Source organism: Anarrhichthys ocellatus, unplaced genomic scaffold, assembly GCF_004355925.1.
Source record: "Anarrhichthys ocellatus isolate YVR2014 unplaced genomic scaffold, GSC_Weel_1.0 scaffold26, whole genome shotgun sequence".
Lineage (NCBI taxonomy): Eukaryota > Metazoa > Chordata > Actinopteri > Perciformes > Anarhichadidae > Anarrhichthys > Anarrhichthys ocellatus.
The window spans coordinates 4,316,474-4,330,000 of record NW_022280056.1 but is presented as its reverse complement, the minus strand read 5'-3'; the positions used below and the strand labels follow the sequence as shown (position 1 = coordinate 4,330,000).

Genomic DNA, 13,527 nt, shown 5'->3' with positions numbered 1-13,527 from the left:
AGGAGGAGAGCTCAGCTCCTGGCAGCAGCAGCAGCGTCTCCTCCTCCTCCTCCTCCTCCTCCTCCAGGAGCAGAGCTTCTCCTCTCTGGGAGCCAACACTGATACTACGGTGCTGGAGACCCAGGACGTTTTGCTGGACCCGCTGGAGGCACGGGAGAACCAGAACCAGGACTGAGAGGGGCAGACTGTCAGACCCTGCTGCAGTAAAATGAGAGGTTTTGTAAAGGGAGTCTGGTGCTCAGAAACATCCAACACATTTCTTTTAAAATCTACATGAATGCAAGCGCTTTTGATTCAAAATGAACAGAAACTACAATTTTTAGACGGAGCTCCATGGGGACCTAGTGCTATTTTTAGAACATGCCTTGCGGGCGACTCACATGGTCCCTGCGGGCGACCAGGTACGGGCACCTTGTTGGCTACCTCTGACCTAGACACACACACACACACACACACACACAAACATTAATCATCATCAGGTGAAACAAACCTGAAAGCACTCGATTATGTTTTTCATTTAAAAGTGCAGCATTAAGTGCCTCACTTTTGTCCTCACTTGCACTTTGTTTTCCACCAGACAAAAAAAACCAACTGAACAGCTGTGAGTCCTTTAATCAAGGTTATGGCGGCAATCTCCCAGAATGCCACGCAGCGCCATGAAACCCGTCCCCTGGACTGACATCCAGTGTTTTTAATCTCGCCAGCAGTCAGACGCAGGGGAGGCAGTTACTGCGCCGTCTGTTAGAGCTTCTCCTCAGATAACCAGACTCAATTTCCCAGCCCGATGGCAATCTCTGTGAGGCCATAGCGGAGGGAAAAGATCAGGTGAAAGATTGCTGGTGTCACGTTGAATGTTTGCGTTTGCATAGCGAGAGCAACGACTCGGCGGCCTCGAGCTGCAGCAGTGATCCGTCCTGAAAATGAAAGCGGCTGTCTCCAAAATAAATCTGAAAACTTTGTTCATTAAAAACGTCTGACATTGTCCTGCTGGTCTGCCTTATAGGGACCAGTTCTTTAGGTACTACCGTGATCATTTTAGTGTCATGTTAGCAGCATGACTCTGAATGTCAATATCTGTTTATTGTTCTGTCTCAGGCAGCAACCTCCGGTTCTGAAGAGTGAAGCCGATGCTGAAGTGTCTTAAAAATTGCATTGTCTCTAGTGTCCACCAGGGGGCGACTCCTCTGGTTGTATAGAAGTCTATGAGAAAATGACTCTACTTCTCTCTTGATTTATTACCTCAGTAAACATTGTAAACATGAGTTTATGGTCTCAATCTCTACTTGCAAGTCTTCTTCAATACAGCATGATGTTCATTTAGTACATTATGGTCCATTTAGTGTCAAACAGACCATAAAGCAGGGGATGCTTTAGGGCGGGGCTACACAGTGATTGACAGGTCACTGCCACTGTTTGTGGCCACAGTTTATCTCAATTAACCAACTCCTTAAAAATCCCATAAGGTAGTGGATGGTGACAAGCATTGATTTGCATTTTCTTTTGCAGATTTTCTCAAAGTTCTGTGAAGAATGTGTGATACATTTGGATGTAAACTTGTCTCTTACATCTGTCAAAGCATTAACTCCTATATTCTCCAAAAACAACCATGTCTGCTGCAGCATGTTAGCAATGTCAGTAAATCTAGAGGGATTATACAACAAAGCTGATGAGAACTCTCCAAACTGGTCTTTCCTCAGTCTCTCAGCCTTCTGGGTCAAATAATCCGCTCTACAAAATCCTCCTGTGTCGTTAGTTGGTCCCCCCCCCCCCCCCCCCCCCCTGCTGCTGCTGCTGCACATGTACAGAGGACAGAAACAAAATCAGGTGAAGGATGTTTGTCTGCCATGGTGAACATCTGTTATGTATTCTTTTTTTTGACAACAGAGAAAAAGCTTCCACCCCCACATGATGCCACAGAACTCCGGCAAACGAGAGCTCCACGTGTAGCAGATACAACACCGCGTGGGCACGTGCACACGAGCAAAATAAATTGCACCCTGACATCGCTCTCACTCGCTCGGTTCAGATATTTTCTCCCTGAGCACATCCTTGACAACAGTGCTGCAGAGAGAATGTTTATCTTCCATCTACCAAGCCTCAAACCATCTTAATTAATTGAAGCGAGTGGTTTATAATAATTATTAAATTCTCAAAGTACAATAGCATAAATATTTTGCTTGTGTTACAGTTTCAAGATGAGAATGGTAAAAATGATTAAAGTCGTCTCTTGGCTGCGGTTTAAATCACATTACAACAGCTGGTTATCCAGCGTCCTCTGGCTGTAAACTGTAAACTAGAGCAGCTTGTAGCGATAAAGGGAAGTGATCGATTGAAGTAAATCTGCATCACATGACTTGTATCCAAGCTTGTGAGAGAATATACAAGTTTTTAAACCAAATGGTTACCAAACATTTTGAATCCACCTTTATGAAGGTGATTTTTAGCCATCAGTCGGTCCACATCTTTGGTCCAGACTGAAATATCTCCACAACTATTGGATGGATTGCCATGAACTTTTGTTCAGTTATTCATGTTTTCCTGAGGATGAATCCTACCAACTTTGGTTATCCTCTGACTTTTCCTCTAGCGCCACCATGAGGTGGAGCGGACGCAACTCTGGAGACAGATGGCTTGCTGGTTAGCTAGCTTGTCCTTATCCAGAGCAATGGGGAGTGAGGCTGAGGGGCAGTTGGACTGTATCATGGTGGAACTAGCAGGCTAGCTAACTAGCCAGCTGTCCACTAGCTAGCTTGCTAATTCCACAATACTTAAATGCTACACTGGTTACAGAAAATAAGCCGAACAGAGTTGTCAGTCATCTATTGATCTGTGACAAGAATGTGTGGATGACGCATTAAGTTGTTAAAATGTACTTGTTTATTGTCTACGACTTGCTGAAAGCCGGTTTAGCTTATACGGAAATTAGCCTGCTACAACAGTCGCAATGGCAACGGTACACATGAAAATGGCCACCACTCTATAGGTTGATTTGAATAGGAATGTCCCTTCTACTAAATATGAATGCTGATAAATTTTGAACTACAATTAAGTGTTAAAATGTATTTCTTTCCTTCAGTTCGATAGTAAAATAAAATACATTTACTCTCTTGGTTACTTGAAGTATTGAATAACTTTACTGGCTAATGAGGGTGTTTTGTGTCAAGATGTCAAGATAAATATGTAGTTAATGTCAACATCACCTTGTGTTTTGAGATAAAGCAGTATTTAAAATATGGAGTAAAAACTGCACATGAGCTTAAAAATACCACTGTAATAGCATCAGTTGTTTGGTTTGAGACTGTGATGCACATGTCTGATATACTGTGTTCCTCATGTCACAGATGAGTATAATTCACCGTGTCCAACATGCCGTCTTCATGTTGCAGAGTGTGTGATTAATCGAATGTGTGTGCTTGTGTGCTTTAAAACACAGAATCTGTGTGATGTTTGGTAACGTGTTTGGTAACAGCGATGTCAGCTCCCTCTGATCCGACAGCTCACCGCTGTGAATATTAACTGTGTCTCATTATCAGCAGACTGCAGATGCACAGACCTCCACACTGAGCTAGAAGAAGACAACACACTATCACCATGCTAACAAACATTTCCCAATTCCACGTCAGCGGTCGTGAAACTTGTATTTTGAATGTCAAACACCAACTGGAAATGTATGATGCATAATACCAAATCCTCACAAACTGCACGTGGGAGTTCTCTGCACAACTCAACACGTCTAAGGCCTTAACACACCGGGGGCGGGACAAATAAAGGGCATGGAAATGCTAAAAACTCGCCTGCAAATATGATATGTCTAGGGCCTATATTGTGAAAGGAAAGAAGGGAAGCAGTGGATCTAGTCTGCGCCGAGACTTAAAACTGCATTCTCTCTACTGACCAACAGGGGGCGACTCCTCTGTTTGTATAGAAGTCTATGAGAAAATTACCCAACTTCTCCACCTACTACGCCATCATCAAATCAAAATATCTCACAATTCTTTGGTTTATGAACAAATATCTGCAATGACATTACCATCAGCTAATTTAATGATAATTAGCAAATGTTAGCATGCTAACATGGTAAACTATCTCGCACATCACACATATCCACAGAAGTTGCTCGTTAAGAAGATTGTTTTAGGATTTTTAACGACATTAATTAAAACTCCTGCATAATAAATAATTTCTCTGTTGCCTATCTGCAGAGTGAGTGACAGTGAAATAACTATTCTCTAGATAATGAAAAGCAAACTACGTGGATACGACTACTGCTTAACTACATTTTGGCAAACATATTTTTGTTACTGTTTTGATTTTATCGGATTAGTTTGTTTGTCAGACTGTCAAGTAACAACTGCAATGAAATCACTTTTTCATTACATGAGTTTCTCAGTTATGATGGAAATTAATGAGCTTTTTCCCTAAATAAAGGCAAATAAATTAGTTATGACCTTCCAAATAGATTCTATTCAAGTAAATGACTTCAATTAAATGTACTTCTCAAGGTGATTACTGTATTAATCATTATTTATGGAATAACTAGGAGATTCAGGAGATATATATTTATATATATATATATATATATATATATATATGACACAAACACAAAGTGGGTACATCCATTTTCCTCTGCTGAGAAGACACTTCACATGCTCATCACGTATAACAAACTCATCTCTGATCTCCAAGGACAGCCTCAAAGTTTCAGGTATAAAGCTGCTGCACACAAACACAGAAGCTGAGATCAGGTGCAGATGATGGTCGCTGGTTTCTATTCAAACACAATGTGACTAGTCAAGAGGAGCTTCTCTGTGCTGCAGCCGGTGAGTCAGGATGAGTTAAAGGCCACTCGCATTATTTAACGGCTCTAAAACTAATCTGTACAGAGACGTGAGTCAGATCTTTACAAACGTTAGCGCTGACAAACACAGACGTCGTGGATTCTGAAATAATTCTGTTAGTAATAGGACACTGTGTTCTGCTAAAACTCACTGAAGACATGTAGGTGAAAATAAGATTGTTCACCATTAAAACTCCCAAAACATGCAGGTTCACTGAGTTAGAGAGCATATAACTTATTGATGCTTTCATTTTTCTTTTCCATTTTACAATAAAGTACACACAGATGTTTAGTAGTTTCTAAAGATCAAGTGAGGAAAGATCAGAATCCACCTGGTAATTGACGATTCTAATAAGTATATATTTCCTGAACTCTGTATCAAGAATTATAAAAGATAATAATTGCTTGAATTAATCATTATTATGAATCATTGTGTAATCATTAGATTTATGTGAATCATACTGAGTACTTTCTTTATGAGTCGTTAACTACTTTTACTGATTTAATACTATTTTTACTGGTAACTCACATTTCCTCAACAAGACTTAAGTCGATCTACAACCATGCTAGCAGCTCTCTACTTAGGCAAAGTGGTGGTTTGAGCTAAACGCTAAATGCTTATTAGCTTGCTAATGCTGTAGCATATTAGCATGCTAACATTTGCTTGATTGTGAAGATTGTAAATGAGACAAATGGAGAGATGGAATAAATGCAAAAAAATCGAAATAATTTGAGGATCTAAATTCTGAAATTACTTTTAGACAGAAAACATTTTCCTAATTTCTTTTTTATATTATAACCACCTCAGAAGTATAACGCTGAGTCATTGTAAGCCAGTTAGCCAGACATGCTAACATTTGCAGCTTACTTTAGGGCAGACAAACACACTTGAATGTGTTCTTTACACTCTTATACTCTTGTTGTACTTTGTTTAGACGAGTGACAATAACACTTATAATAACGCTTTATAAAACACTTCTGATTATTACTTCATTACTAGCGGGCTAGCTAACTGTTAATTCCCACGGGATAAAACATCTTCCCCTGCACATTCAGCCTGTTTGCACAAATTACACATTTTGGACAAAACAAGTCTACAAAGTGCAGTTTGCTGGAATCAAACTAGAGGATTTCTTGTCAACGTGAAACTTTCCACACAGAAACCTCTCCCTGATATTTGAGGCCGACAACATGCACAGTTGCTTAAGCCAAGGATTTGACATTTCCCTCCAGTGAAGTAAAAAAAAAGAAAAAGTAAATGTATTTATTTTATCTACTTGATCACCACTCTGCAGGATGCCTCGGTAAACAAACAACTAATCCATCAGAGTAAGTGAATTTAGTTATATTGGATTCATAAGGGAAGAACAACACTGTCATTAGTCTCACTGTCAGGAATAATTCAGCCTTGTGTCTTTGTCCTGCTGCTCTACAGCTGCAGGCAGTCATTTATGCAGAAACATAATGAAGTACACCGGATGCTCCCCGAGCACCTGAACAGCATGGGGAGCAGATTTGCATCAATTTATATTTACAGACCAAAGATATTCTGACAGGTGGCTTTATTTTCTGACTTGTTTTATCGTAGATTATTCTAGACAGCCGACAGAGAATTAATTGATTTGGTATGCATCATCTGGATAAATGTGATTAAATGTGTCCCTTTTCTCTTTTTAACATAAACTATTTTAACCAAAATACTTAAATCACTTGAGCCATGTGACTGACGACACTAATGATTCACATGGCTAACGACACTAACAACACACGTGACTAGCGATTGACAAATGAGTCTCGCGACTAGCGACTCACTTGAGTCACAAGGCTAACGGCACAAACAACTCACATGGTTAGTGGAGTAAAAAGTACAATACAGCCCTCTGATTTATAGTGGAGTAGAAGTATAAAGTAGCAGACAATTGAAGTAATATGGATATTGATTATATACATTATTTAAATTGTTAATAATTATTAAAATGATTGAAATTATCATTATTATTGACATTATTGTTATTATTATTGTTTAGTGGTCAGAATAAATATTAATATTTGGGGAAGTTAAGATAAATATGGGGTGATTATTGGTTTAATGATACATACTGTTTGTATATCAAAGCCTACATCCTGAAATGTCACTTCTTTGATTTGTAATTTTACATCTGGAGCAATAATACATTTTAGCAATATCTTTTGTCTCCAGTGTCTTATTGAGATATGAACTCATCACATCCTCATCACATCCTCTTTGGTTCTTGTTGTCCTCCAGCAGAGGGCGCTGAAACCAAACTTTATGTTCACCACTTCAGCACTGATCTGAGAAGAGTCTGACTTTTTCATTTTACTAAAGCTTGTTGGAGGAAATATTATTTATTTGTATAAGTAAAAGCACTAATACCCCTGTGTAAAAATACTCTGTTACAAGTAAAAGTCCTGCATTGAAAATATGAGTATAATCAATAAAATGTACTTAAAGTATTAAAAGTATAAAATGTCCCCTGTGACTGTTATACTATTATATTTATCTTATCATTGGATTATTATTACTTCGTGCACTAATGTCAAAGCAGGACTTTAGTGTTGTAGGTGAGCCGGAGCTCCTTTGAACTATAAACTAATGATTTTATGGATAAATCTGGTGATTATTTTATTCTTTAATCAATTGATTGGTTTATAAAAATAAAAAAAATGTTTGGTCGTTTGATTTATAACAAAATAATAATAATTTAGTTTATTAATAAATTAATAAAGTCTTTTTTCTTCTTTAAGTTTTGTCAGAATATAAATACTTAAAAAAAAACTTGCCATTGTTTAAGATTTTGAGTACTTTTGCTACTTTAAGTACATTTCACTAATACTACTTTAACTTGAGTATAGTCACAGTGTGGTTTTGCTGCTTAAGTAAACACTAAATACTTCCTCCATCAGTCCTCATTGGAGCTTTGGTAAGTTTGTTTAAAACCTAAAATACATCAAGTCCTGCCTGAACTTCACGGTGCATGAGTCCCTGACCCCCCACTCTGTTCTCCACATACCAGCAGCACACCTGTGGTTCTGCTTTTGGTTGCTAGAACCTGAAATGCTCTTTGAAGTGATCTGCCTGTTGTAGCAGCATAAATATGCATGAGAGGAATCTTATAAGAGCAAAGATGAAAGACACATTTTTTCTTTCTCAAAGGACGCGTGTTGTGTTTTCTGTCAGAAACATGAAAAAAGATTAGTTTTTTTTATATTTGAAGTTGACTGAGTTCATTCAGCTGTTTCAGAAGTTTCTATACTCGGTGTGATTTCAGCGCGTTACACCGACTGGAACATTTCAGGGCAAGTAATGTTATCAGTGTACAAACTGTACCACCATCTCAGTATTATTGCAAAACAGATACTACCTTTTCTACGATGTGGGAAGTAGCAAAGTACATTTGGATACTTTATTTTAAACGTTCATGTTTGGCGGACTATTAATACAAATACTTTGAATACACCACATTTCTCTGGGGAAATATTCATTCACCCATGTAGATACTGCAGATAAACTCAAACAGTTTTAGTCTTGACAGATTTAAAACTTAGAAGTACACACGTATTGTACTTAAGTACAGTTTTGTGGTAATGTGCCTTACTGGACTCTATAGGAGTTACTTTGTACTTTTTCTCGACTACATCTACTTTGACAGCTACAGTTACTTTGCAGATTAGATTGTACATAAAAATAGGAACATTTTACTGTTTTGTTATAGATTATTCCACCCAACAAATATAAAGTATATATAAAACCAAAGAAATGTGCTTTCTGTTGAAAAGAGCAGGTGCTAACAGTTAAAATGTCTTTGTCAAATGTTAATATTTTTTTATGGGAGTTGCGGTTTAATTAGACACACTAAAAGCAGTTGAAGTCTCAGTTGAAATACAGGATAAGCAGCTAAAATGTCAGTTATCTAAGTCAAGAAACAATAAAAGCAGTTGAACTTTTAAATTAGAAGAGTATTTTCCATTGCGGTGGCATATATTACTTTCACAGAATGATGACTACATCTTTCACTGCTGTCGGTAAATCAAACTGTCTCAGACTCAGAGGAATCCTTACCTCTATACCTTCATCTCCAGATGGGATTTCCTGTCTGTGTCTGAGGGCGGGGCTTGATCTCAGGAACCCCCCCCCCCCTGTCTCCCAGCACTGGTACTGTGACACAGACTGGGAATGTGACTGGTAGGAAGTGAGGGACAGCAGTGAGAACACTCCATCTTGACATGTTCAACTGGTCACCATGGCTTTGTTTCCTGCCTTCATTGTTCAAGATGAGCAGGAAGGATGAGCAATCGCTAAACTATCACGGCTATTCTTCCAGTGTGTTGTCGCTCTGTTCTTGTGATGTGGTGTCTGTTGGTGTCTGTTGGCGTTTAGCAGGATTGATCCCTAAAATACTGTAAAACAGTCTGCAGATCCTAAAGTTGTTTGTGGTTCATAGGTCAACAAATACATCCAATTAACTAGAATGTCTGAAAAGTAATTAAAGCTGTCAGACAAATGTAGTAAAAAGAACAATATTTACATCTGAGATGTTGTGGAGGAGAAGTATAAAGTAGCATGAAAAGAAAAGACTCAAGTAAAGTACAAGTACCTGCATGTGAGCTAAGTAACGTTTAACTGGTTGAAAAAGGCGTTTGAGACGATGAAGAAGGGAACTGGTGGAGAAGAAGAGAAATGTTGCAGCTACAAAACCGTTTGGATGCATAAATAATAGCAGAATGAACCTTGAATTAAAAGCCTGCAGCGTGAACATTAAGCTGAGCTCTTAAAAAGAGGATTCATGTCAGAAAGCTGCAGGGGAGCCGCACACTCAGCACTTTAATCACACCGTTAAGTGACGGTGTGCAGCATGTTTATACTTTTATTCCGATATAAAGCAGTGTTTGTAATCGGGGCCTCGGGGGGCCACAGAGGCTGAACTGTGCTGAGCTGGAGTCAGTGGAAAGTGCTTGGCTAGTGGAAACCACAGAGCAGCTATAAACAGCGGCTGGTGGCCGACCACTAAAGCGTGCCGAGGCCGACACACCCAGCAGCTTCCCCCTCCGCTCCGCCCGGCTGTTAGATTCCTGCTGCAGATGTTGTTCACTCCAAAAAACACCAACAAACACACACTTCATACGAGGGTTTGAAGGTTCAAACACAGAGACGGAGCAACCAGAAAGGTTTTCAAAGTCAAAATAATATTTATTCCATAGATTTCAAAAATACTGCGCCATATAAATATTACAAAATACGATGAATAATACTGAGTCAATATACTTGAACTTAAAAACAGACAATTGGGATGAAAACACGGACAGACGTCCGATGAGCGTTGCAGCAGTTTGTTCTTCAGTGTTAAACATATTGAAACATGTCTGCTGATGATTCTCAAACAAACTGATCTCAAATCAGTAACTCTGAGATGTTTTGATTTTGTAAGGCTTTAAAGGAAAAGTTGACTGTTATTGACTTTGTTGCTGAACGTTAGCTGAGAGGATTGATACCACAGTCTAATGTCTGCACGTTTAATATGAAGCTATAGCCAGAGACGGGTTAGCTTAGCTTAGCATGAACATTGGAAACAAGGGGAGACAGACGAGAAAAACCGGGCAAGCTGTTTCCCGCTGTCTTTATGCTAAGCTAAGCTAATAGACAGACGTGAGAGTGTGGCGCCAATCTTCTCACCTAACTGCAAACAAGAAAGTGAATAAACATAATACCCAAAATGTTGAACTATTCCTTTATTGAAGAATCACTACTGCACATATTGTTGTGTGTGTAGATGTGAATGTCGCTCCACTAAAAGATCCCAAAACATACAAACAACTGACTGAAGCAGACAAAGTAACATTTTCTTTCTGTGCATTTTAAAATGTAAAATACTGTTTATCTCCAAAACGACGTAGAAATAGTTGCTAATGAACTCATCTCACAGTTACAGAACAACGTTATCAGTATTTGTGTTTGTGTTGCCTGATGAATTTAAGTCCAATATTCTGTCTTTTCGCTCTGTTTTTGGTCTCCACCACCTCCTGAGTGAAATCTCTGTCTCTTTCTCTGCTAAATGCTCCGCTATGTTCACCAGCTCGTCTCTAACTGGTATGTAGTGTAGTTTAACGACGCCATGCGAGTGTTGAGAGTGAATCAAAACAGTAACGTTGTAAGCTATTAAAGCTATAAGGTATAAAAATAAATAAAGTTGAGGAGATAATTCTCTGTCGGTTCATCACTGTGACTCTGATCCACTATGATACAAATAAAGTTTACAGCTGATATCAAGAGGAACATTTCATCCTCCAGTTTGTTTAAATGCTGAAATAATTGCAGAGAAAGATTCTTGTTACCCATTACCTGAGCTGTTGTTCCTATGATCTTCAGTGGAACGACGTGTGTTGAAAATGACCAACTGCTAAAATGCAAAGAAAGAAAAATGATATTGTCTGACTTGTTTTTCTATAAAATAAGAAAATAAAATCTCCCAGTAACTTGAGATAATTCTGCCTGATCCCAGTGTGGTCTTTCTTTGGTTTTGGGGATTTTCTGAAAAAGACAGAATATTAACAAATATATTTGTCCGAATGCTTGATGCCCAGTGACAGATCAAAGGAATATGAGTTTATAAAACAGCCGTATTGTAAAAATGAATAATTGCAGTTGTTGCCAGACATGAACCTCGTCGGACTGAATACTGTGAACTCACGACATTCAAATAGATGTTTAACAACTACAAATTGCCACAAGCAGCCGCTCTCCTCTCTGCCAAACCCTCACTGGTTTACGAGTGTGGAGTCGAGCCCCGATGCAGAGTTTGTTTATAGGCCAGAAAGACGCTGAGGCAGCAAAACGAGCTTTTAAAAACTTGACCGTGCCCTCAAGTCTCGAGTCATTCCGGCTGCTTTGGGTCGATTGTCTCAACGCACACAAACCAGCTCTATTTCACAACACAGTGTGAAATGAGAAGCAGGAAGTGTGAAACAAACGTCCTGCAAGTATTCCCCAATTGCACATGATCGTCCACACACAGCTCGTCCTTCAGCATTTAGTCGTAGCCGAGCTCGTGCTGCTCGTCTTTGAGTCGATTTTGGCCACCAGCAGTCTGAGAGAGTCTCCTGACGATCGGATCAGTTCTCTACCGCTGGAATTGAAACACAACGAGCTGTAAACACACACACACACACACACACACACACACACAGGGAGAAGAGGTCAGACTAATATCTGTGATGTGTACTTTAATACTTACATGTTATACTCCATTCCGACCACGCTGACGCCGTTAACGGCCAGGATGCGATCGCCCGTTCTCAGTTTGTGACACTGAGCGGCAGGAGAGTCGGGAACAACGGACTTCACAAAAATGCCGCTCATTCTCAGCTGAGTTTTCTACAAAAACATAAAACAGGAAAAGTCAAAGATTATTGACGGTTATGGACGTATTTAGAGACAAACAGCAGCCAGAAATGTGCTGAAATATTCCTTTTTAGTCGGTCGGTCCTCCTCTTAGGTCCAGACTGAAATACCAAACACAACTATCGGAGGGATTGACATGAGAGACAGATATTTATGGATCCTAATATCTTGACTTTTCATTTACTTTCAGGTCAAATTTTAAAGTTGTCCAATACTTTAGCTTTTGACCAAATATCTGCAGAGCTGATCTTCCAAATACCGGCGAGGTAGTGATTACTACAGAGTCACGGAGTAATATGGAACCATTCAAAGTCATTTATTAAATGATCATTTAAATAAATATTTGAAAAAAAAGTAAAATTGACTTTCTTTACTTTGTTTTGAGAGGCTAAGTGCCAACAAATATGAATTTTGTTAGATAAAAACATGTGAATTTTTGGAAATTCTGCCTGTTTCATACTGAATGAATAAGTCATGCATAACATCTGTTCTCAGACATCATGCATCAGTTTTTAATGACTAATGAGCTGTCAACAATATATCCCTGCACCATATCAGCTCCATGAGTCAGTCAGAACATTTAGAGAGAAATCCCTTCAGTTTACACTCTGATCGGATTAGTCTTCATCAGATCTGAGCAGTTGTTCTGTGTCCAGATTAAAGTGTGTAAAAAAGATAAAAACACACGTGGCTGCTGATCTGAAACAGTAACTGTAAATACTTGTTATTAAATCAATGTCACGAGAGAAGAAGAAGTATACAGTATGTATGCTGGATCAAGAATAATTCTTACCTTCCCGTCCACAAGAGCCAGGCCGAGGCCGCGAGGTCCTCTGTGAAGCTCCACCGGGAACACTTCCTCTCTGTCTTCTTCTTCTTCTTCTACACTCACCGTCTTCCTGTCAGCACATCCACTGGCTGAACAAACAAACAGAGAACAAAGTGGTGGTATAAACACTCAGACTGGTCCTGAACTGAACTGCACTGACACAGTTGACTCGCTGCTTTGCAAAACCTCGTTAGCGACTATCAAAACTAGCTGTTACAGATATAAATATTAAGAAGTAGAGTCATTTTCTCATAGACTTGTATACAACCAGAGGAGTCTCCCCCTGCTGGTCAGTAGAGAGAATGAACATTTTAAGACACTTCCGCTTTGGCTTCACTCTGCAGAACCGGAGGTTGCCGCCTGGTCACAACAGCAACGCACCAACAGGAGCAATCCCCCCCCCAAAAACATGTTCCCACCCCTGCAGCTCCTGCTCGAACCCCC

The 13,527-nt window shown here is 39.3% G+C and overlaps 1 protein-coding gene across 1 annotated transcript in view; it reads right to left on the bottom strand.

The window, feature by feature from the left end:
• Window positions 1–10,407: 10,407 nt before the first annotated feature.
• LOC116391462 (ras-associating and dilute domain-containing protein-like) overlaps window positions 10,408–13,527 on the bottom strand; it is a 28,340-nt gene continuing 25,220 nt past the window's right edge. The window contains exons 14-16 of the mRNA XM_031862089.1: window positions 13,048–13,172; window positions 12,088–12,227; window positions 10,408–11,979 (exon numbers count right to left, since the gene is read on the bottom strand). Of these exons, the coding sequence (XP_031717949.1) occupies window positions 11,877–11,979; window positions 12,088–12,227; window positions 13,048–13,172 (368 nt within the window). The 3' untranslated portion in view covers window positions 10,408–11,876. The remainder of the gene's footprint in view (window positions 11,980–12,087; window positions 12,228–13,047; window positions 13,173–13,527) is intronic.